The sequence below is a fragment of the Pararge aegeria genome, chromosome 16 (genome assembly GCF_905163445.1).
Source record: "Pararge aegeria chromosome 16, ilParAegt1.1, whole genome shotgun sequence".
Classification (NCBI taxonomy): domain Eukaryota; kingdom Metazoa; phylum Arthropoda; class Insecta; order Lepidoptera; family Nymphalidae; genus Pararge; species Pararge aegeria.
Window position 1 is genome coordinate 6,806,127 of NC_053195.1, and position 26,900 is coordinate 6,833,026.

Genomic DNA, 26,900 nt, shown 5'->3' on the forward strand with positions numbered 1-26,900 from the left:
TCTTAAATATCTTTCAAGATCTTTGATTTTTTAGATAACAAACGGAAAACAATCTAGAAAACACGTATAACTATGTATGTTTTTGTTATAATAGCGACGGCTCCGCTTGATTTATTAATTAGAACCTAATAAATCTAATATAGTCATTAATCTGCCAGCATCGAACAAAATCAAAGAATTCATAAGTATGTCCGTTAGGGAACAGAAAACCAGTTTTAATTCTACGCCAACTTGGGTCAGCATTGAGAATGCAATAAGTGAAAAATAAGCGAAAAAGCGACTCCTGGGCCCTGAGAAAACAAAAGGCTTTGTTCAGTTCCACGTATGCCCATTTTTAGACTAAACGACGAAGTAGGGGATTCAACTACACAGATACGATGTGGACAAGTTGGCTGCTTTGTGATAGACAAGACACATGCATACCAAATGAGGCAAATGGTGTATTCTTTGGCAAGGAAAAACATCTTGAGGAAATTTGCATATCTCAGGATTGAGGAGACAATCTTTGACATTTGTCCATAATGTAACACCTTAGTGAGCCAACACATAGAAGTTACATCGATATTATCAAATATATTTTAGGTCTTTTTTAGCAACGCTAGGTTTTTAGACTCGGATTTCACTTTGTTTTTGCTTTTATTGAGGCTTCAACCAAGGAAAACTACAGTTGACAACGATGGCATAACATCGTGTCGATAGCGTGTCGTTAGCGTGTATAGAAGTGAGGGTCTTACTGGCGGTGTTGGGTTACGGAATTCTATAACTAATCGAAATGCTTATTGTTTCGCGAAATCTGATTAGCTGCTTATTCTTTGTGTTTTGACGGCCCCTTGATTTGTTGCCGCGTTTTATGTTTTATTTTATTTTTTTACTATCAAAATGTTCTTAACATTGCCCTAATAAAAAATCATCAGGCTGCGATTAGATGACGTGAATATATTGTGCGAATACCGCGTGGCATCCGCTTGCTCGCCGCATTCACACCTACTTCTACTTTGGATCTCCACCTCCTATTTAATTTTTTTGTTCCGTAAGTTAGCATTTGACTGCAATCTCAATCTCAAACAATGATAATGCAGTCTAAGATGATAGCGTGCTAAGTTGTTTGAGATATGGCAGCCTTCTTTGTCGATAGGGTAACTAGTCAAGGTCCAAGTCTCCCACCAGACCAGACCAGAGAAATTTCTTAAATTATGAATTCCAAACAATGCAATGTTACGTTAATAAAATGTTAAGTCTCAAATCATCACAACAATACTAAAATTTCTAGGAGCATCCCAATTGCTTTTCGGAAATCCATAATATATTATGAAAATTAAGCCTAATTTGCTATGCTCAGCAAACAGTAGGAGAATCTGTATGGTGTAATTTATAAATTCTTCAATCTGTATACTCCACACCAAACAGATACTCGGCAATGTAACCTCTACGCACGTTTCGCTCCGAAACCGGAGCACCCTCAGGAGATATTAACTTTACAATGATTAATTGTTAAGAATAATCCCAATTGCACAAAAGTAGCGATTTCACCGTGTGATTGGGAGAAATTTAAATGAAAAAAAATTTACGCCTTCAAGCACACCCAGTCTCAAGCATGCAGGTTTCCTTGCGATGCTTTCCTTCACCGTTAGCATGTGATAATAGGTTGGGGAAAAAGTCTTTTCGCATTATAGTATGTATGAACTTGTAATAAAATCTCTTTGGCTATACTATTTGTATCCGGCTGGTTTTGGTATCATTAAAAGTTTAAATTTTAAAGAAGATAATTTCAAATTCAAATTAGGAAAATGGATGATTTTTATTTGTTTTTCGTACTGTGTAGATGAGTGAATCGAATGAATAAATTCGATACATTTTAAAATTTTACTAAAAAAAATTTGCGATGTTTATAGACCTGTTCTGTGAATCTCGCTCTGGTCGCCCTATTTCGGATAAAATGGATGCTATTTATGAAAAAGTGGAGCAAGATCGGCATATCAGTAGTTACAACGTAGCTGAAAAACTGGGAATTGACCACAAAACAGTTTTGGCGCATTTGAAAAAAACTGGGTGCACAAAAAAGCTAGATATTTGGGTACCTCACGAGCTCACTAAAGGAAACCAACAGAACCTTGTACTTACTCAATTGTGATTCTTTATTACGACGTAATGAAACAGAACCATTTTTGAAGAACCTGATAACTGGTGATGAGAAGTGGATCATGTACGACAAGAAAGTGCGAAAAAGTCGTGGTCAAAGGCTGTGGCGAAGGCCGGGTTAACTCGCAGCAAGGTGAAGCTGTGTGTGTGTGGTGGGATTGGAAGGGCATTATTCATTATGAGCTGTTACCACCAGGCAGGACCATCGATTCTGAACTCTACTGCGAACAACTGATGAGATTAAAGCAACTATGTAGTTGAGAGAAAGCGGCCGGAATTGATCAACAGAAGGGGTGTTGTTTTTTATCATGATAATGCTAGACCTCACACATCTTTAGCCACTCAACAAAAAATAAGAGAGTTTGGCTAGGAGGTGTTAATGCATCCGCCGTATAGTCCTGACCTTGCACATTCGGATTTCCACCTGTTTTGGTCTCTTCAGATTTCTTTAGGCAGTGTCAGGTTAAAATCACGAGAGGACTGCCCAAACTACTTGTCGCGGCTTTTTGATCATAAGCCCCAAAATTTCTATAGCAATGGGATTATGTCCCATCCTATCTTCAAGATGTTAAAAAGTTATCGAACAAAATAGTACCTAAGTACTCTAGTTAAATGTAAATAAACTATACATAAATAAACAAAAACGTTTAAAATTTTCTTAAATGGAAACTTTTTCCCTAATCAAATATTTGGCAGTTACTTATGCGAGTGCCAGGGATTTAATTCTGTCTACAGTATTCGTTAATATAACGATATTAAACTTCATGGAATAAGTAGGTACCTACCCACTTTAATTAAGTGCCTACTGCTGATAATAGGAAAATCGAAATTGCTCATTAGTTGCATAAACATCATAAAACTTAGTGTACACAATGCGGTCAATTAAAAGCAATCGCGTCGCGACGCAACAAACAGCTGTAGCACATGAATGGGACACAGCACATCGCTGGCGCCTCGCGGGTTATCGCGGGTCGCGACTATCAATGGGCGCAGCTGGCTTATGCTCTGTTACACACAGACTCCGTGAATTACCGATGATTACTGATGATTACCAAAGTATTTCGAAGTACTATGATAAGAATTCGTTGGTGCTCAATGATAGCTGGAGAAGATAACATTTTATCCTTTCCCAGGTGAGAAATATTCAAAAGCAAGAGCCCGACTGGCAAAAAATTAAATGATTAGCTAAAATACGAATTTTGAACCAGTATTGGCATATGGCAAAATGAAGTATGCCTGTACGACAGTAATGATCACTCTATTCGTTCGTCTTCAAAAAGAATTGGTGAAAAAAAATTATTGTAACTTTAATTATGGCAGGATATTTATGAAGATTGCAATATTGGATTGAACTTTTATCCCGAATGCATGCATCCATCCGGTAGGTACTTACTTTCAAGAAATATTTAGAAATTTACACTCTAGTCCGTGAATTTTTTCTCATGAGGGCATCAATATTTAGTCAGTAAATCCATTGGTAAGTGAGTCTTTAATAAGCGTATTATGGTGTTGTCTTAACGACGCAAAAACGACGGGGTGTTGTAAGTTTTACGTGTCTTTGTATGTGTGTATGTGTGTGGACGTGTATGTTTTTGGCGCGTGTATGTCTCTCATAGCCTCATACTATCCGAACGAATGAACCGATTTGCATTTTGTTTTTTTTTTAAACGTGAAAAAGAAATGGCGAATTACATAATAATATACATTCTATTGAAAATCCAAGGGGATTTTATATTTTTAGTTATATATTTTATTGATTGTCAGGGCATCCCAGTGTAACAGACCAACAACAGTTAACTAGTTGGGTTACGCAACTCTAACATCCCATTGATAACTAACGGGAAAATCGATTTATGTTTAACTTTGGTACTTTAATGATTAAGGCAGGTGTCTCTGGAGCTGGAGTTTAATATTCCATTCATAAAACTCGCTTGAGTGGGTTGACGGTATGGTTTGGGTAATAATTTTTCATTGACCACTAATTTATCTTAATACATGATTGCTCAAATAACTTGAGTGGATTTATATCTTTTCCATCACCAGTATTTAATGAAGCTCGAGTTATAATATACTGGTCATTATCTCTTATCTTTAACCACTGAGAGAAGCCGTAATAGTCAAAGTATTTTGTGACTGCGTATTATGTTACCGCTTGATTACCACCGAAATAATAGCATACTATACAGCGACAACTACTGCGTGTACTGACAAGTTCTTTAGTTACTGTAGAGCTTTATTTACGTTTAAGCTCTTATAATGAACTTTAGCTGGGCATTAGACAGAAGCACATTAGACAGGTCATTCCCTATAGAAAGTATAATTTGACGGCCGATTGGCGCAGTGGGCAGCAACCCTGCTTTCTGAGTCAAAGGCCGTGGGATCGATTCCCACAACTGGAAAATGTTTGTGTGATGAACAGGAATGTTTTTCAGTGTCCGGGTGTTTATATTTATTTTATCAGTATTTATGTATATTATTCATTGAAAAAATATTCATCAGTCATCTTAGCACCCATAACACAAGCTGCGCTTACTTTGGGGCTAGGTGGCGGTGTGTGTATTGTCCTAGTATATTTATTTATTTATAATGAACATTATAAACTTTGATTTGCTACATTTAGCCTGGCAAATGGTTAAAACCAAGCGGGTCGTCCGAAATACCCTCATTATATTGGGCGCCAAGATACAGACTGACAGACTAAAATGAGAAAAAATTGCAAAAAATCTTCATTGTACAGAATTCGACCTGCTACAGTTTTATTATAAGTATAAACTACCTATAAAGCCGAATCAGTTGCGGCGATGTATTAGTGTAGTGTTTTTGACAAAACAGTCGCGGCCATCTGACCTAAAAAAATCTCACTTGGGTACGCCCATGCTCTCTATGCAATTTTCCTACTGACCTATCAATCTGACGCGTTGGTGCTAAGGCCTTGTGTGCCAGCAATTATACTGACAACCGCGCCCTTCTGACCGGAACACATTAACGCTGTTTGGCGACAGAATTAAGCATGGCTACAGTTCTTCCGCAGAAGAGCTGTCAAAAAAGGTCTACTCCTACTAACTTTAAGCAGTTCCGCTATCCTGCACACAATTATGCTGTTTAGAATTAATGACCAAAATATAATTTTTGTATGATAGGCATTTAGGTTATGGGTATTTAATTAGTATTCTAAGAAATGGCGATGATTTATTCGCTGTTCGTTAGAGAAAGATGTTTCGATTTCGATGTATCTATTAATTTATATCGATGTTCAAAACTAACTAACTAATTATTTCTTGTATTCAGCAATGTAACCTTACCTTTAAAGTGCAGGAGTGTTGCATTACTATCAATGCATCGGGTCAAATCGCCGGCGCCGGCCGGCGCGCTTCTGTCGCCATTATTCATGGAAAACCCATGGCTTTATAGCTTATCCTAACATATAAAGAATCAAATTCCATTCATTAAAAGTTGTTTCAACATAGCGTTATTTGATGACTGATGCAGTATTCAAATACAATATCAAATTAATTTTGTTCTATGGTCAATATCAAATTAACTTTATGGCTATACTTATTAACTTAACGCTCTTAGGTCGGACCACAGGGTCCGACCTAAGAGCGTGACCTGACCGGATTCAATTTTAGAACGTTGCAAACTAAAGTGCGTCCTAAGATACTCCGTTCCATTTTTTGCAATTATTTGTTGACTGAATAAAATTAAACGTTATCAGAATAATAAGATTTCCCTATAAATAAAGATATATCATATCTACAAGCAGTTTTCGAGAGTCATTACGAATCGTCTCGCTCGTAGGTTTGATGACTTCCAGCCTCCCTAACGAGCCGGTTTCCGTAAGGTCTTTAGTACCATAGACCACATTTATACGCTGCGGCAGGTTATACAGAAGACTGAAGAGTATAACCGGCCACTTTGCTTAGCGTTTGTGGACTATGAATGAATGCTCGGAGTATCTCTACGCGATCGAATCAGAAATGTGGGGATTCGTAGAAGAACCAGAGTTACCGATATAGCTCAACGAGTCGCGAAGCTGAAGTGGCAATGGGACGGGCACATAGTTCGGAGAAAAGATGGAAGTTGGGGTCCCAAGGTGCTGGAATGGCAGCCCCGAACTGGTAAGCGCAGCGTTGGTTGGCTCCCAACGAGGTGGACAGACGACATTAAGCGCGTCGCAGGTAGCTGCTGAATCCAAGCGGCTCAGAACCGTGGAACTTGGAACTCCCAACAAAAGACCTATCTCCAGCAGTGGACGTCTATCGGTTGATGTGATGATGATGATGATGATAAATAAAGATAGTATTTCTTTGTTTTTTCTCCTACATTTTAAAAGGTTGCTTAGAAGACCCTAACTAATTTGATTTTATTAACTATTGTCGAGAAAATTTATTTACCTTAATTTTGAACAGCGGATACTTATTAAGCCATCATGAATGAAAATTATGGTGAAGAAAACTCAGAATCGACAAATGATCGCCTGGATTTTTGCTAAATTTGTGTGACATTAACAATTAATAATTTTCCAGCACTACTTGAAATTTGCGTTTTCTAACCCCGCTTTTTGGAGAGCAAGATAATCCATCCGTCCCGGTTTATACCACTAACGTAACGATGATGAACGTTAAAAGTCGCCATTGAACCAATATATTGAAGATAGATCCAGTATGATGGTTCAATGTTGAGTTTTATCGAACTGCTAACCACTAGACCAGGCAGATAACTACCTCTTTAGTAACTAGACTTCCTTGCTACACAACTGCTAGCCACTGGGCTAGCAGTTTTAAATATTTTTACTAATCCCAGCTTCAAGGTTTGATTCCGAGTTAGGCCAAGAGTTGTTAGATATTGGAATTTTCTGTAAAAAATTAAACTGGAACAACGAAATTGGAGCTGCGGGTGGGTCTATGCTCCAAAATCTTCTCTCCTATGAAAAAAGACGTTAATAGGCCACTGATTATGATAATGAATGGGTCTATGCTCTAAATTTCTATTATATAGTATATTAGACCGGTTCCTATAGGTTTAAGATATTAGATGATGATAATGATTAGGATGGTTGATATTGATATTTGGCTTTAAATATGCATATTCATGCATATTTAAAGGTATGAGGTCCGGTATGAGGAGTTTTGCGACTAGGCATTCATAAAAGGCAAGAGTAGTTTGTGCGACTTGAACTGTGAAACAGGCTGGGCAATGGCGCCAAGCACGCAGCTGCACAACTATTTGCGGTGAGCGTATTGGATCGCTATGCATCGACACTGCAATGTTACCGTTGCGTGACCCATTTACCTCCTTTTTATCTTCGAACGCGTCATGTCAACCGATGCGACTGGATTTTGTGTAACATCATCAGTAAATATCTCACTACTACGGTTTGTTTTAGGAGGCCAATACCACTCTATTAGAATGATTTAATTCAAAGAAATATGAAAGAAGGATTAAAGGATTCACTTTTATAAAAGTAAAGTTTTTTTAATTATTCATACGTCGACATCGGCAATGAGATAAGAGTATACAAACAACGAGTCGACTCAATGAGGATACAGTCGTAACGATGGCATGAGAATCAAATACTAATGGACAGAGCTATGTTTAAATGATAGTTCGATAGTTTACGCAGTAATATGAAATATATCATAAAGAGATTTGCAGATTAAGTATAGGAAGCATCAACATTAGTTTAAAAAGTTAGACCGATCTATATTTAAGTACGTTGAATTCAAGTGGTTGTAGTTGTGACATTATTTCGAAATTACATGAACACAATCGTAAGATTAGTGGTAAATGGCCATTCTTAATAGGGCCCCTTAAATATAAAATTATTTTTTTCGAGTAGGTCTAGTATAATCACTTTGAAACTCTGGTTTTCATTAATTGGCTCTGCCACTGCTTGATCAAAAAATATTTTGAAAAAAAAAACTCAGATTGATCTAATTCTGTTAATGTTTTCTTTGAAACAATTTTATTTCCACTTAAAGTACATAAAACTTGTTTACTTACACAATTTAAATGTAGCTTGCTTGCTTTGCTTTTTTACGCTTTTTAATTTAATCTGATCTTTGCTCTAAAGCTCTGTTAATTTTCTCTATAATTCTCTCTCAAATTTTCTCATTATTTGAGTATTTATTTATTATTTTTTTTTTTTTTATAGATTATAGGAGCACTTCTATTTAAACAAATAATATTGCTAATGCTGCTTTGTATTTAGTTTATTAATATTTTATTAACTTATAAAATTTACATTATGAGTATATCCTTCAGCAGACAACAATAACAAATAGGTACCTACTTTGTTTATTGTTATAGTCTTTTGTTGACCGGATGAGTGAACAATGTACAATTAATCTACAGCACCTGATTAAGGCGTCCATGCACGCGGCAATCCGCCGCGAGGGATATCGCAAGCGACGGCGTGTATGTCCAAATACGAGTACCTACATCGCAGCCGATTTTGGAGATCGCAAGCATCTGGAGCGACTTCACCTGTAAGTACACTCGCGTGAGTCTGGTCCAGTTGATTGCTAAATCGTTTACATATCGTCCGTTTTTGCAAATGTTACTGGTGCAATGTACACATACTTACTATTTACACAAGTTTCTGACTGGTGCATGATACTTGCACTAGCGTTCTGTGCTGCCACTTCCTTATGCAAAAGAGAAATAGCGACCGATTGCATGTGTGTGGACGGAAGGATCGGTACGATCTGCGTGCAATCGATGGCTGCGACGGATTGCCTGTAAATGGGGACCGTTATGGATATGGGTTATACGTAGGTATACAAAGACAAAGAACTGATATATTATATTGTATTGTATAGTATTCAGTAGTTCTTAGTGTTAAGCGGATTCAGTAGAATAGGTAGGTATAAGCTGCCTACTAATAATGATCTTATTACGAGAGGCGAGCAGTGGTGACGAAACGACTTGTTTACTGGGACGTGCACGTGTTAGCAAATCATCTAGATAATATCATAACATAGATCATAGCACCAATTTGTGGCTCTTGGGTACCTACACAATTTTTTTTTATTAACATAATAACTATCTTAACCTTAGGTGTTAAAAACCTGTTATGCGGTAATCATAATCATACTCGTGAATGGAGAAGGATCAGTTAATATATAGACGCTCATCTAATTACGTGGAGTTTAAAAAAAAAAACATGTGTGTACTTATGTGCACGCGTTAGAAGTTATACTTCTTTAGTGTAACAAGATAAAAATCTTTTCAAAAATTTTATCTTTCGCCTTATTCTACGTTTGTAGAAAAAACTACACTAACAATAGAAAAAAAGGTATTGTTTAAATTATTGAAAGTCAACTGTCAAACCTTTTGACAGTTCCAATGGAGTGAACAAAAAAAAACCAAATTAATAAGAATTTTTAATACAAGAATTTTTAATTGTATGTATGTCTTAGAAAATAAATGCTTATACATATAAATTATTGTTTACACATATAGTCTGATAATTTCGTCTGACGTTTTTTGCTATGCCAGTACTTGTTTTGTATTATTTTATGTATCCTATTCATATCTAGATATGTGGTGGAATCGTCTTGATTAAACAACAAAAAATTTTTTACCAACTTAGCGGCATCTAGGGCTTGTTGAATTGTTGGTGGTGATTCGGCTTTGTCCACTTGATCGTCTTCTTCATCTTGATTATCGGGTGTTTCCTGACTTTTTGACACTAAATCAACAATTTGTTCATCTGTAAGTGTACCAGTTGTGGCTACATCCTCATCTATATTTTCGTACGATTGTAGATCTTCGTTAAAATTGTTTGGTACGTTGAACTGGCTTATCCATTCACTCAGTGGTAGATTGTCTTCACTGTTAAATTGGTTCGTTTCTTGGCTACTACATAATCCAGCATGTCGAAAAGAATGTTGGATAGTGGCCGCTGTTACCTCTTGCCAGGCTTTTGATATGAAGTTCACTGCTTGTAGCATGTTGATCGAGACCTTGCCGTCAGTTTCTATCATATCCATCAACATTTTCCGTCTATAGTGGCCCTTTAGGGATTTAATTACACTCTGATCCATTGGTTGTAAAATACTGGTTGCATTAGCTGGGAAAAATGCTAACTCTATGTTTCGAAGATTAGATATGATTGGGTGAGCAGGACAATTGTCTACTAGAAGCAAGATTTTCCGTGATTTTAATTCAGCATCCCATTTTCTCACTTCCTCTTCAAAAATCTGCGATGTCATCCAAGCTGACTTGTTTGCTTTGTACGTAACTGGCAACTGTTTTATGTTCTTGAAACACCGAGGGTTTTTCGATTTGCCTATAACTAAAAGCTTTCTTTTTTCTGTGCCACTCATATTGGCAGCCACTAGAACTGTAATGCGCTCTTTAGACAGTTTTCCTCCAACACATTTTTCCCCTTTGAATTTTAAAGTTTTGTCGGGAGTCAACTTGAAAAAAAGGCCAGTTTCATCTGCATTAAAAATGTCTTCTGGGTGAGTATTTCATCTTTAAATTAGGCCACACTGTACTAATCCAATTGTTAGTCACATTCATATCGACATCCCGCGCCTCTCCGTTCATTTTACCGTACGTAATTTGATGACGGTGCTTAAATTTTCCGAGCCAACCTTCAGATGCTTTAAAGTCAATTATGCCAAGTTGGTTGGCAAACTTTTCAGCCTTAGCTTTTACAATTGGCCCCGAGATGGGTACATTATTCTGGCGCTGATTGTTAAACCACGACAACATTGCCTGATCTAAGTCTTCGAATTTTGGCTTTCTTAATTTTTTAGACAAGTTTCCTTCCAGCGCCGCCTGTTGAATTGTTATTTGGTTTTTCCAAATGGTAGCAACAGTGGATTGACTTAGTTCAAAACGCCTTCCAACGTCACTTTTCTTTTCTCCCTTTTCAATCGCACGTATCACACAAATTTTTTCGTCAACACTAATCGCTTTCCGTTTACTGGCCATGTTAACAGTTTCAAAGTAGGTTTACGACTGATAATACGATAGGTACCCAGTATGCTTGGTCGAAGACCATCACTTCCGAGAAAACAATGCGTCATACTGCACGTGTACAAGGCAATTAAGGATAACAAAAGCTAGACCGACCTCGGATGTTTCGGAGCTTCAAAGTCTTTTGTTACCTGATAACATAACATAAACAATAATACCGATAATAAATATTTACTGTCTACAAATATGAACACATTTCTTCGTAATAGAGAATGGCGTATCGCTATAAAGAGTGTTTCAATATGTGAGTTTTAACGCAAACCAACCAACTTGGGCTCACTCCAACGTTATAGGGAGTTTATCGTTATAAAGAGTTTACACTGTATAACTTATATAAAAAGCAAGCTTATACGAAAATTATATAAATATTTTTTATTTATTTTTTAGTTACCTGTAGATAGTGTTCAATGTGCACTGAATTTTTACGAGGCACCCTAAAAGTTCCGTACCCGAAGGTCGTCAACGACACACTATAACTAAGCCTCCGACGTCCGTCTTTACGCCTATCCGTCTGTTATTTAGGCTTTATAATTTTAATAATGGTTTTGTTTCATATTGGTACAGAACCATTCGCGTGCAATCCAAATCGCACTTAGCCAGTAGTATTATATATTATATGGACTAGGTTTCTCGAGTTACGTCCAGGCATTCTAGCACTATCCTACACTCTCGTAAAATATTATCTCTATTTGTCTTTACAACCGTATTGAATTGCAATCGGCATTGTGGAAATTTGATCAGGTCTCAATTTATCAACGAGGCAATAAATGCCTGTCATGTATTTCGATACGAGCAATTAATTAATTCAGCTCATCGCGCCGTATGAATAAAAATGGATAAATTTGTAACAAAATACGTTTGGAATCTCGAAGAATCTTTATCACTGAATGTTAATTATTCCTTATAACGACTCTAAATATAACTAAGTATATATCCTATTTACGTAATAATTGTACATAAAATACAGGGCTACAGAACAGGGCTAACTTAAATACTCGATTCAGACTTAAGGGAAAGTTGTCGATTTCCTTTTTATAAAGAATTAGAATACTATCGTTTTTTAGAGTCTATTTAGCTACTTATACACAGTTCCAATTTAAGTCAAAACACCTCTCCTAGTAGCTATATACTGAAAAAAAATTGAGATGATACTTCGAAACCTTACAGCCGATTCGCCCTTGACCGATTGTAATAAAATAAAACTAACGATCTGTAACTTGAGTCGGTGAATCCTATAAATTGATAATGTTGAAATTCTTTACCACATTAAAAGCGACCTTGCCATCTAACTGTTTTATGACAAAGTCGGAACACCCCGACTTTATTATGTAAACGATTGCCATTTTATTATTGAGTTGGCGGCACAGCTGATTTCGACATAATTTACATAGATGGTAATCCGGATTATAGATTCAGAATATCATATCTCACATTCTATGATCTATAATTAAAAAAGCCAAAAGCTTATTTGTCTGCTTAGCACTTTATTATTCATTCGAATGAAGAACCGAACTAGAAGTTTCAATCAACTTTACTTGTATTAAATAGCCAAGAGGACGTCTCTACGCTATTTTAGATATTGTATTTGTATCATAAGTGCAATGTAATCTCAACATGACGCGTTACGGTTCAACATATGTGAATTTGAGGCACGTTATTCTGTACTCTACATTACTAAGTATAAATAAATATAAATAAATATACTACGACAATACACACATCGCCATCTAGCCCCAAAGTAAGCGTAGCTTGTGTTATGGGTACTGAGATAGCTGTTGAATATTTTTATGAATATAATACATAAATACTTATAATATACATAAATAACACCCAGACACTGAAAAACATTCATGCTCATCACACAAACATTTTCCAGTTGTGGGAATCGAACCCACGGCCTTGGACTCAGAAAGCAGGGTCGCTGCAAACTGCGCCAATCGGCCGTCGAGTATATTTATTACGTGTGGGCAATTTAATCGATAAATGAAAAAATAAAAAAAAAACCCCGACTTTCAATATAGTGTACATTATTCTACTAGTCAAAACATTTAATTGGGTGTCAATCACCATATTGAGAGTTGTGAAAAAAATTCACGAACGCTACTCGCGCGCAAACAGTAATTAGCTTCATGTCATAATCATGTGCACTTCACGTTATTAAATGTCATAATCAAACCCACCTATTTCTTATTTCTATACTTATTCTAAAACAGAATTGCTAATTACTTTATAATAAAATATAAACAGCATTACCTTTTTATATTCGACCTTGTTACGGCATGCGGCAACCGGCGCCGAATTTCGACCGACGTGATTTCTACCCGGAACTATCTTAATCTGATATTCATAAAAATGGGTATGTACTATGTACCTACTAAATATTTGAGACAGAGAAGAGTAAATCACGCGCTAATATTGTGTGGTCTAATTTTTATTTATTTTTAAAGCAATTTTCATATTGTTATATTTTAGATGGTCTAGATTTAGCTTTATTTTAGATTTAAATCGGGCAAGCCGTTTCTGAGTTTAAGGTAGTAAAGCTTTCTTTTACAAAGTTCATCCGGGGAAGTTATTTCTGCCGCAAATAGGCATTTTTTTATATATGCCAAGTTAGTCCTTGACGGCAATCTCACCTGGTGGTAGAGAGGTAGAGATGATGCAGTCTAAGATGGTGGCGAGCTAACCTTGTTAAGGAGTAGTCATACCCCTAATCAGATTCTACACGACATCGCACCGGAACACTAAAATCGCTTAGCGGTACGTCTCTGTCGGTAGGGTGGTAACTAGCCACGGCTTAAGTCTCCCACCAGACTAGACAAGAGAAAATTCAGAAATTATAAATTCCCAAATTGCCCCTACTAATAAAAAAAAAAAATTGAAAAATATTTTGTTCTGTTAGACCTTATTACAGGCACTTATGAAGCGTTCATACGTTGAAATAGAACCTGGGACCTCCAGTTTAAATTCACAGCGCTCACCATTGCGCCAGGGAGGTCTTCAAAAATCGCCATCGTTGCAATGCGATGTTCCGGTGTAAAGGGCTCGATTGCCGGTGTAATTAAGGGTGAGGTGCCCTGTGAGGTTGTAGCCCGTTGTAGTTCTTGTTCCTAACATTTCCTGCTAAGTGTTTTTCTGTTTATAGGCGATGGTTTTCCACTTACCATCAAGTTGCTCATCTGCATGGATTGACAATTAATACTAAAAATAACGAACAGCAATTTTTTTTGAACTCACTAAAATGCGTGTCAAATGGCATAGATCTCGTAATCGTTTTCCTCTCGTTTAGAAGTGTCAACAATTTGTTTGACATGTGTCGAGTCTAGCTCGTAAACCAGGATATTTATGATGCAAAATATATTGAATTTTAAACGGCTTGTGTTCACAGATGGCAAAATAGGAGTCCGCTTGAACAGATAAGGCTTTAATATTTCTCTTTTATCTCAAATATTTAAGAGCTTATAAATATTGACGTTGAAATTGGAATAACGAGAATATTTAAAAATATATGACACGGGATATCCTAGTTTGGGGGACCAAGTTAATTAAAAAAAATATATACTGTTGATTAAACAAAATACTGAAAAATTTTCCTTCTTTGGGTTACACTATTTAAGAATCTCCAATTTTATTTTAAACAATTATAGCCTGTATGTTAATTCCTCATAGTATAGCTTTATTTTGGTGAAGAAATGGTTAAATTCGGTCCAGTACTTTCGGAGCCTATTCGATACGAACAAGCAAACAAAACAATCTTTCCCCTTTGAAATATTCATAATCTATATAACTATAAACAAGCATATTGACATATAGGTCGATTAACACAACAACCTCTTTTGCTTTAGGCTTTATCCTGACTCGCTGACAGAAACTAATAGCCCAAACCGCTTAACGTAGTTTGAAATTTTGATAGGTAACTAATAATAGTGGTACTCTGAGTACGTTGGAGGTGTATATAAAGAAGATACTACAAGTACCTACAAAGAAAGGTTTTTTTTTAATTGTACCCTAAAGGGAAAGGGAAGAAAGGTTGTAGCGAAGGCATTCATTTTCAAAGTAAAAGTTAAAGCGGATTTTGGGGTTTTAGTTATATAATTTTGAAAATGTTATCCCAGAACAGAATAAATTAAGGAATAAGACACTTTTCAGGTAAGCCTGCATGTTATAAATTATTTCCACGTTATATAGGTTTTTTTAGCAGTTATTTTATAAATTCTTCTTTTATTTATAAACCCTTATGCTCATCGTTTTAAACTTTTATTTGAACATGGATCAGTCAAACTTTCAGTCTTGTTTTCATTTATTTTTTATACATAAGTGTATATTAGTTTATTTAGCATTTATTGTTACAGTTTGTTAAAACCGTAAGTAGTTCAATAATTCGATAACTAATACACTTCAAACAACAAAATCTAATAACCGCGCCTCAAGAGCGTTCCCACAACAAAGGGTTATTCAGCGAACCCATAAAGTTTTAATGAATTTTAATGCTCCAGCAAACAATCGCTTCTCCTAGTATCCAAGCATCGAGTGAGAGGAAACTTCGTAATCAGGACTAGGCAGTAAAATAACCATCAAACAACTCATGACAAGTGTGTCGTTGTAAAACGAAAAACAACTTTTAACTGTACATAGGAATCGATGATTATCCTCTAGCTATTAAAGAATAAAGACGTATTTTCTTTGCCAGATGTAAAGTTACAGGATGTCTTCGATGGTTACGCGTAAAATCCGCTCGCCACATAAATTACGGTTTGTACGACAAAGCACGTTGTTGCGAGAATTTTTACGATCGAAAACATCGGCGATATGATTAACTTACAAATTTTTAAGGTCACCAGGTGATTTCGTTTCAGTCAGGGTTCATAAAGGGTTTTTACTGAGGAAATATCATTAACTGCTATATTGTTGTGGATTATATAACAATAATAATAATAAAGCTTTTTATCTACATTCTTACAATTAAGTTCCTTACTGGCTAAATAAAATAGAGTTAAATACAATTTTTTACTGTATTATTAGTGGATTATATACTTTATAAAAATATTCTGGTCGTAGTAGAGTGAATAGGCACAAATAGGTATACTAGCTGTCTACTGTGACTTTGAAGATAAATATTTATCCATCGCATAGACTTAAAGTACAAGTACTTAAAGAAACAGAAAGAAGCATAAAATTCTTATTAAGTGAACTTAATCCGGCGGTACATGACATAACTTCGAAGTTAATTAAGCAGTGTTTTGTTCATTCAGAATAATTCTAAAGATTGTAAACTTTAAAATTATGTTGGAAAAGAGCAATCTGCTGAGTTTCTTGCCGGCTCTTCTCAGTGGAATCTGCCTTCCGAACCGGTGGTAGAGTCACTACAAACAGACTGACTTGACGTTTCAAAGTGCTCATTAACTAGGCCTACTTGAAATAAATGAATTTCGAATTTGAATTTTGAATTTGAATTCTTCGACTGGTAGCACCTTTCAAATGTCACTCGTAACTGCGATCTTATCAAAACACGTATACAGTCTAAGATTGTAACGAACTAACTTGTTGGGGTTATACCAGTTATATTAAAGCAATACTCCTATTGGCTTCTACGTGGAATCGTACCGTAACGCTAAAACGTCTTGGCAGTACGTCTTTGTCTGTAGGGTAGTAACTGGTAACTAGCCACGGCCGTAACCTCCCACCAGATCAGACCAGAGAAAACTCTGAAACTATAAATGGACATCGAACTCGGATCCACTTATAACACCTCAGTGATCAGCACAGCGTCAGAAAGGTCACAAATATCAACACGCAATAGTGTGGAGTTTGGACAAATCTTATTTATAGTCTTTAGGTATACGTATAAAAAGTGAATGTATGAATTTTCTTTGTTTAAAAGCCTACATAGGTATGAATAAGTCGGAAATACCCAGATAAAGTAACATAAGGCTTCATCGATAATCTTGCCCAAAACGAACATTGGCTAAGCGAAGGTTGACCAAGTAACATATGGCGTAGGACATTGACAACATAATAACACAAGTATAGACATTTTGCGATTTATAGAGAGCCTCGACATTGAGCTTCGTGATTTCCAGGTGATTAATCACTGAAATAATTTAGAGGGGTTCGTTTCGCGATGACTTACAGCTCCGAGACATAGTCACTAACAATCTAGTGGCGTATTTGGAAGATCAGATTCAATTAGCATTAGATAAAGCTATGCTCAAATTAGCTCTATAATTTTTTTTTTGTTTATTAGATTTTTAAACCGGATAAAAAAACGCGAATGTTTTGCATTGTTCCTATGTTTTACTTTTTTAATTTTGGTTAGAGGTGTATATCGTGAGCTTTCAAGGCTGCATAAAGCTTTTCCATCACGCCAAAAAAAAGGTTCCATCCCTGGCAGGGACAATTATTTGGGACCTTATAATTACGGAATTTTCTTGCCTGGTCTGGTGGGAGGCTTCGGCAGTAGACTGTTACCGTCCTAGAAAAAAAATTAAAATTATAATAATTAAAAACGCCTTAGGATGATACAGGTCGGCTCTGCGAAATGTAGCTCTGTCTGTACCAGAGTCTATACTCTGGTTCTTCTTCTAATTTGTAGACTCTACCAATAGCTTTGTATATGGACTTTTTCAGACCAGTTGATAGACTGATCGTGAGACCTTGTATCATTTAGGTATTTAGGTACATAAGAACAGATGTTATTTTAGTTATCAATAATCTTTACAAATACAGTACTAATTATGATTCAGCATTTTACTTGTGTAGACCAGACATTATATGTAATTATTGCCCTTGTACCTTCCTTGTCTGAGAAAGGTATCGTGTCTCAACCGACATTCTCTTAGTGAATCTGCTTGCCTTATAAAGTGACAATATACTTACATACATAGATTGAAGTTAATTTTATCTTTAGAAATCGTAACCACGTACCTCTCTAAGTTTCTTAAAGGGTACAAAAAAAAACACGTTGCTAATAAAGACGTCAGTATCCGGTTTACAATAATAAAGTTTTTTTTATCCTTGTTACACTTTCTTTTCCATACCCAGTTGATACCACGTTCGTCCGTCCGTCTATATGAATGTCCGTCTATGTGAATTATTTCCTTGTTTTTTTAGCGTAAATTGTGTTTCAAAGATGAAAAAAAACATACTTATTTCGATATTCGGGGCCAAATTTTGCCAAGATCGGTGCAGTGGTTGAACCGCAAATATTTAACAAACGTACACATTTTAATATTAGAATGGACCTCCATCCTGGTTCTTCAAGGTGTTCCCTGTGTAATTCCTTACCATAAATTCACAAATTACATGGATGGCCCTTTCAGGATAGGCTGTTACCATCGTTAGCGGAATAAAAACAGTTTCTCATGAGCTTTTACCCAAAGTCACGCGGTTTGTTAACAAATGAAAAAAGGCTATTAATAGCAACAGTAAACAACACAGTCGTGACTGACAGACGATGACTCAGAGATCAGCTGCAGCCTCATTCAAATGCCTTAATTACGAAACGCCACACCGCGTATTGACGTCATTCCCAACAACCGAGGTATTCACAATAACGCCAGTCCTGGTTTAGCACTCCTACGGAATTTCAATATCGTCTGACATAATGTCTTAACATACTCGATCTTGTTAGTATCTTATAAATATTAATCCATACTAATCCTTATTAATTACTAACTTGTGCCCGCGACTTCATCTGCGTGTACTTTAGAATTAGGTCTAAAGTTTTGCTCGTTAACAATTTTTAATCCTACCACGACAACTATTCCATATTCCAGCGCGCTCGTTAAATTTTTTTATCTCACCACGGGAACTATAAGAGAGAACTGAGACATGTCTTTTCCATAGCATAGACATGCATTCCAAAAAAATGAAATCGTAAACAATTTTCAATTTTCCCTCGGGAACTGCTTAAGGAATAGGGATAAAAGGTAGATTATGTTCTTTTCCATGTCAAATGCTACATGCATGCCAAATTTCATCTAAATCCGTTTAGCTGTTTTTGCGTGATTGAGTAACAAACATCCACACTTCCACATTTATAATTAGGATAAGTTTAGCGATTTAGCGTTTCGGTAGGGTGTCACATATACATTTATCGTAACGCCCGCGTGCGTCTTGGACTGCATCTTCTGTGTTATATAATTGTGCTTTACATCTATCCCAAAGAATAGATATCGTGCATATTTACGGAATTCAAATAAGCCCCATGAACTAATTCTATTTAAATATCTCATTAATCTTGCTGCTGCTAGAAATAAAAACGAACCAAAAATACACCTTAACAATTTTATTTCTATGCCTGATGTAAAAATTCAAAAATGTGCCTGTTTTTGTTAAAAGTAACATTTAGCCGATGATCTTGTGTAAATTTGGCATATAGGTATAATGTAACTTGCAACAAGAAGATGGACCTTTTTGTTGCAAGTTACATTATACCTATGATTCTACTAAACCACCGCACCGAAGATAACTAGCTAGCAAATTGGTTTTTAGCTCAGAAAAATAAACAGTTCTCGAGTGATTATAAAAACTAAGTAAATACGGACATAGGTAAAAGTGGGAAAGTGAAGTGTCGATATAATTTAATGAAATACTACTAACTAAATTTAGCATTGCAAAATTAGTAAATTTCGTAGGCCATGAAGATCTGGCAACGAGTTAGGTCTTATTTTTTCATACACTTCTTTGAACCAGTACTCTATTTAATATATGGTAGGTAGTAGTGATATAGGTAGGTACTTGTTTAAAGTAGAGCGAATGCGAACCAACGGATTAATGAATAAATAAGTTCGAAAAAAATTTAGGTTTTCCTCGTGTCTTGGAGAACAAGTTAAGGCGTCGGTACCGACCATTATCACTAAAACCAAATAAAATTTGATAATTAAAAGTTGCTCATCAAAGCTGACCCGCATTGGAGCAACGGAACTACAATGTATGTTCCTGAGTGCTTAGTTACGGATTCTAGGTCTTCGGATCATAAATAGTTGGCCGAAGAGTAACGTCTGTTCTAGAATTCTCAGTACCATCCCAGAGTTATGAAAATGGCGGTTTCCCACTACATGCGTTGAAGAGAATGTTAAGCCGTCGGTCCCAGTGATTATCGCACCCATATCATAATAACCGCGTTGGGCTGCATCCGAGCTAATCCATCTCTCCTATGAAAGAGAAGGTCTATGGCAAATTTATACGATGAGCCTGATTCAAGGTTTAGATAGTATAAAACAATGTCTGCCTCGGTCCCAGATCTTCTACGCTTCGGATTTTAAGGTAGTTTTGAGCAATCGATAGCATAATTCAAGATAAAGGTCTATAAATGCAGTAAATTGTGAGAAAAGTAAAGAAATTAAAAAAAAAATTGTAATGTAATGTCGTAGCAAACATATTTTTTTGCACTTACATTGCAAACGCAACTTAAACCTTGCGAGATCGATTAGATTTATTTACAATTGTATTACTAATCACTTGAAACTGCCCCGCACAACTAAGTATTGCACCCTTAGCAAGCTAGCAGAATATAAGACAAAGATTCCAATGTTTATCGTTGTATGTAAATCTCAATGCAAGTCTGATAGTGCTTTATGTTGCAGATTGACATTTCAATAACGATAAATGTTGGCGAGGGCGGACGGCCGGACCGCTACGCAGCTGGCGACTGGCCGGGCAGGACACGTGCGGTCGTCACGAAAACGTCCGACGGACCTCACGAGTCACGACTCCGCTATCACGATCATGAAACATCCTACAAGTGCTCATTAAAGTACTTTCTTAAAAACAATGGCACGAAAGCAAAAAAAAAGAAAGAAAATTTAAGATAAGCTGGAAAGATTTACACTGCAATATCGCAAGAATCTAAAGACAGGATTAAAGTTAAGTGTAGGATAACAATAACGGCTGGTCACAGGCTTCTTCGCTCACAGTAGTAGCAAAGACCCAACACGTTGCTTAAATGCCGGTTGGCGTGCTTTAACAAATATTGTCACGTCATGTTAGCGATAATAACCGAATCAAATCCTTAAGGTGCTCTTCGAGGCACAGGGGTTGACAACACCACTTTTATAACTCCGGTCTCATATTGTGAATTTATTACCATAAAAGTCATGGGCCGAACCGAGGACCTTGTTGTCCGTTGCAAAACATGCCAAAAAGATGCCTTCAATAGGATGCTTTTCATACTATATAAATCCTACTAATATTATAATCACTTCAGAACTTTATCTTTGAAATGTACATAGACTATACGGTGGCTACTTTTAACCCCGGGTAAATCAACGGTTTCGAGCAATCTGTGAAAAACTTAGATATATAAGCCATAGCTAACTTCTTCGAGTTGAATTTATGCTAGCTGCGAGCTGAGGTGTTTCAGACTTTATTTATACTATATTATATATTTAAAAAAAAAAGTTGATTTTGGTTTGGGTTGCTTCTTATAATAATCATCATCATTATCTGAAGCGGTCATAGAGCATTGGGTAGGGGCTTCACTTTCGGAGGGCCGAATGTTACGAACGTGTGGATGGATTTAAATAATACTCATTTTTTTACTTATTACAATTCTTCTGTATTCAAGCAGAGTTTCGTTCTTCCAACTCGTGTTTTAACAAAGACCCCTTGACAATCCGATCCTCCCACTTTATACGGCCTAGATACCGTTTACAATGTTGACAACAAAACAGGCCAATCATATTGTAAGATATTAGTTTCCGTTGTGCTTTTGTACAAACTAAATAGTGAATAATCTATTTGATAAAACATTAAATATAAAGATTAGAATTATAATGGAATAAGTTAATTACACAAAGGAAATATTTACTATTTTAGTATTTAATATCAACCAAACTTATAGTGACGTCACCACTTTTAACGAAGAAGCACAAAACTAAAATGTGATAATATATTGATTCTGGAAGCATTACTGTTGCAAATCACTGCTAATTACAAGAAATAAATTAAAAATCATTCAGATGTCACGTGACACAAATATGGCTTAGCGGATTAGTTTCACTAGTCAGTTAGTGAATTCTATATTACTGAATATTTGTTTACTGTTAATTTATTATAAAACAGTACTGTATAAAACAAATATAATCTAATATTAAAATATATACCAAGAATCTTCTATACGTGGCTTATTATTGATGGAAGTCGGCACTCGTAACACGAGTTCGAATCCCAGCACGCACCGCTATTTTTACTTAATTGTGTGCGTTTTAAGTAATTAAAATATCACTTACTTCAACGGTGAAGGAAAACATCGTGAGGACACCTGCATGACTGAGAGATATATGATGGTGGTCTATGGCCTTAACCCCTTCTCATTGAGGGAGCAGACCCGTGCTACGTAGTGGGCCGGTAATTGATGTAATGATGATGAAACCATTTATCAGCCCAACCCGGAGCACGGGTTTCCTCTCAGAGTCAGTTTGGGCCACTCTGGCCAAGTGCGGATTGGTAGACTTCACACGCCTTTGAGAAAGCTATTAAAACTCTCAGGCTCGCTGGGTTACGTTGTTTTCCTGAACCGTTAAAGATGATATCCTAAAAGTTCGAGGTGGAGCCGGATATCGAACTCGGATCCCCCGAAAGGGAAACCGTAGCCATACCCACTAAGCTATCACCACTTATAATAATAGTAACATTCAATAGCGTGTCTGCATGTCTGCGAAACCAGAAACAGGAATGTTTACTAATGTTGCGCCTGCGAGTGATCAGGGCCGCACGTGGCCGACAGTCGACACCCCTAACAGTAAGCAGAGTGACTATTTACGTACCCGTCATGCAATGATGCTTTACAGCTACACCATGCAAGTCCTCGCACACGACAGCAAGCTAATATTTTTAGATGTTAACATCAAATTTAAGGTGATTAAAAACAAATTAATCTTTTCTCACGATATCTTTATTTAACAGAGCGTTAATTTCAGGCCTTTTTCTAAAATACTGGGAGCTCACTTACCATTGCTCAAAGCTGTATTATTTATAGATTACTGTTTTATGTTCCGTTACTTGACTACGCTGACTCCTGCTATCCTGGCATTACCGAGGAATTTCTTAACAAACCCGAGCGTCCACAAAACTTTTAGGCATCCGGTTTATTTGTGGTTTGGTTAAAATTGACCAAGTTCGGAGTAGATATCGAGCTAGAAGGGAGGAGAAGCTTCAAGGGTAGCCGTTCGGATTAAGACGCGAATCTCACCTACTCTCTATTTTCTACTCTAAATAATAATCGCTCGGATATAAAGCGGAAACGCTCTAAAGAAAGGATTCTAATAGATTGTTTTCACTTTATTTTCGACACTCTGACACTGACACTGCGTCGTCGATACAAATTATCGATCCCGGCACGATAACCTTCCCTTCCCTTCCCTTTTGCAAAACGAAGTTCTTCGGTAACTCTTCCACTTGTAAGGCTATCGTTCTATCACGGGTGTACTTCTTAAATTCGTCCCTTTTGCGGCCTAACATTATGATAGAGACGAGCTAGTTTAAGAGGAAAATACTGTATAATATATATTTGTATAAAAATTGGATTTTAAACAATATCTACTAATTTAAGTGCTGTTAGAAAAACACCAGGAAGCGTATTATAGATTATTATTCATGAATAGTTATATCTATGTCTTAATATTACCAAAATTGATGCTGGATCTTTGTCAAGAGGTGAATGAATGCTTAAGTCATCATGACCATCATCTTAATCCTACTGCTGGGCATAGAAGTGAGATGTAAAATGAACAATGTGTGCTGGGCACAGAATACGAAATTGAACTGTATCGTAGATATAAAGAACTTTATGGAAGGCATTTTATGCATGTATGAAACGCTGCGGCGAGCGTTTTATACATTCATATGTCACGAATATTAATTTAGTTTGTTTAGAGCCTCCTGCTAAAAATAATCGTACATTACGATATGATATCCGGCGGACGGACGCCAAACGTGTCGTGTTTGCATATAAGCCTTCGCATTATCAAACACCGGCATAATATGATCATAGATCTATCAAAATCAATTGTGCTCGTCAAAATGTCGAGGTATGTTTTATTCATGTGATGTCAAATCATCACGCTAATATAATAAACTAGCTTTTGTCCGCGATCTCTTCCTTGTTTATTTTGGGTACCTTTTGAAGTACCTACCGCAGGAACTCTTTATTTTCCTATTCTATGGCCATCTCCAAAATGCACACTATTTCTATGCAAATTTCACCGGCGAGTGGTCAAGCCAAATCTCGTATCAGCATTGTTTGCGAATAAATACTATCCTATGTCCATCTCCAGGATGCAAGCCACATGTGTGCAAAATTTCATCAGTTTCGGCTTGAAACGGTTGAACCGAAAATAGGTTAGAAAAAATCGAACAAACAGACATACTTTCGCATTTTTAATGTTATTATGAGAATAATTATTAATCCACTTGTTCCATGGAAGACATTGTGAAAAAGACAGCATGCAGTAGGTACTTTTAGACCTCTGAATTTAGGAAGTAACTTTTCACATGAATAATGAAGTTAAATAATTTGGCGCTTAGTGTCTATACGCTAAAGTTATATAATTGGGTAAATAAGGCAAAAGCTTAACCCTTTCGCGTAAAAGTCTATTTTTGCTTAACCCTTTCGCGTAAAAGTCTATTTTTGCTGTTGATACCAGTTCTTCTTTCCTTTCAATCTCTCCCGCTTTCTAGGGATACTGAAATACATCTCTGAGACTGGTTCCTTGTCCATATCTTTACTTGATTATTCTTTGTCACTGTTTTTGATTCTAAATAATTATAGGAATATTTCTATTCGCTCCTTAAATTCCGCTTATAATTTAGGAATGGTTCACGCTATCCCGAATAAGCTATAGGTACAAGTTGCAAAACTGCACTCGTATAATATGCTAGATGGCCATGTGCTAAGATAAGCCGAGCATGTGCGTATCAAATGTTCCTCCGCACAGGGCTCCCATTCAGGAGCAGTGACAGCCACCCTGCCACGTGCTGTCCAGATTGCTACCACGTGCACAACCACTCTGTACTAACGATGTGTTTAATAAAGTTCTTTGATTGACTGCGAGCTATATTAAGGCTGGGCGACGCGACGTTAGCGTCACTTAAACGCGTAAATTAGACTGTCCTGAAAACCGTTTAGTAAAGTAGGTATGCCAATCTAGCGGGCACATATTTCTTCGCTGTTACGTTATTTTTGGGAGATAACCAGTTTTAATCCTTAGCAATTCAGCATTGATAGGTATGAGACACTGCAAATCTTCCAGGTTAAACTTTGCCATCTTAGACTACATCGATACTTAACATTAAGGAGACCGCAGCCAAGCCCCACTTTTAATAAAGTAAAATGATTAATTTTGTATCTTCTAAAATTAGTAATAATCAGTTACATCTATCATATTAACGTTTACGGAGTAAAATTATCCCCCTCCTTTTAGCAATAAAAAATAGGTATCTAAACAATAACAAAGTATATTTATTTGTAATAGGAATATAAAATGTGATATAGTCTATAAACTTCCCGGGAATCCTCTTATTAAACGTATTATTTACTCCTGGGAAACAGCCGTGTTCCATATGTGTTATTTCTTTTAAAAAAACGAGATGGAAAAAAAACTTATTGGTATATGAAAATAGCACTAGTGGAAAACTATCCAACGCACCAGCTGTGCGATGCCAAGTCGACAGTTGTCACCGTGCCGGCGAGTACAAAGCTATGACGACGCTATCTCGATGTCAACCGCCATTGTTCCTCTTGATTCCAGCGACGTGCTTTATCGGGGCATCGATGTTTGCAACACGACGTGACGCAGATTGTAAAGATTGCGACCCTGTTTGGAAATGACGCAATTGGAAATTTAAACTGGAGAAAGACACCCAGAGACCACCTTGCTTATGGATGGTCATTCATGGAGGGCGAAGTATATAAATAAATAAATATATATTACGTCGCCATCTAGCCCCAAAGTAAGTAGCTTGTATTATTGGTACTAGGTATTAGTCGAGCTTATATATTTAGACTGGTTTGCAAGTTGTAATGGATCAAATCATTAACAAAAACTCATGTTCACTGTCGAATCTGTTTACCATCAGAAAATTGATTGACAATGGGCATTGGCGTTCATCAAAAGCAATGACGCAACGCATGCCAAATGAGCACCGATTCTCTTCTATTGTTAACCACGTATGCAAATCGGGGCACGTGCTTCCGGGCCCAAGGTTCCTGCGAAATAACCGAACAAGCACTTTGAAATGTAAAAGAGACATTTGGCATTGTGCGACTTTGACGAGATACTTGACCGCTGTCTTTACGCGTGACTTATGAATGTCCTCAACCAGTGAATAGTTTATAATTAAAATATGGTTAAAATAGGCGTACATTTGGTTGGCACCTACCTACAAACAGTTACAACTTCGTCTTCGAGTCGGTTTTTCAATCTTCAGATAAGCAATCAATATATCATAAATACTTGCAAGATATTGCATCTTTCAATACTCACGTAGCATTACGATATTTGACGCGATACGAGGGGTATCTGTGTGAGACAAATAAACGATCTGTTACTTAAACCGACAGATAACCACTTGAGTCAATAGTTAGTTATCCTTTCAAGGAGGTAACTTGACATAGACGACTGTTAATCTTTATTTTTTAATAAAATTAAAAATAACAACTTTATTAATTAGCTAGGTAGGTATTAGACTTTATAAAACTGAGGCTTGGAAAAATTAACGAATGCACCAAAAGTTGTTTATGTCGACGTATGCAATATTTTAAAACTTTTGCA

The 26,900-nt window shown here is 36.5% G+C and overlaps 1 protein-coding gene across 1 annotated transcript; it reads right to left on the reverse strand.

Moving 5' to 3' along the window:
• Positions 1–8,487: 8,487 nt before the first annotated feature.
• Positions 8,488–11,085, reverse strand: LOC120630620 (tigger transposable element-derived protein 4-like). The gene is made up of 3 exons (XM_039899885.1): positions 10,743–11,085; positions 9,726–10,603; positions 8,488–8,625 (listed from the first exon to the last, which is right to left on the reverse strand). Exons 1-3 carry the CDS (start codon positions 11,083–11,085, stop codon positions 8,488–8,490), a joined length of 1,359 nt encoding a protein of 452 aa, XP_039755819.1.
• Positions 11,086–26,900: the final 15,815 nt, after the last annotated feature.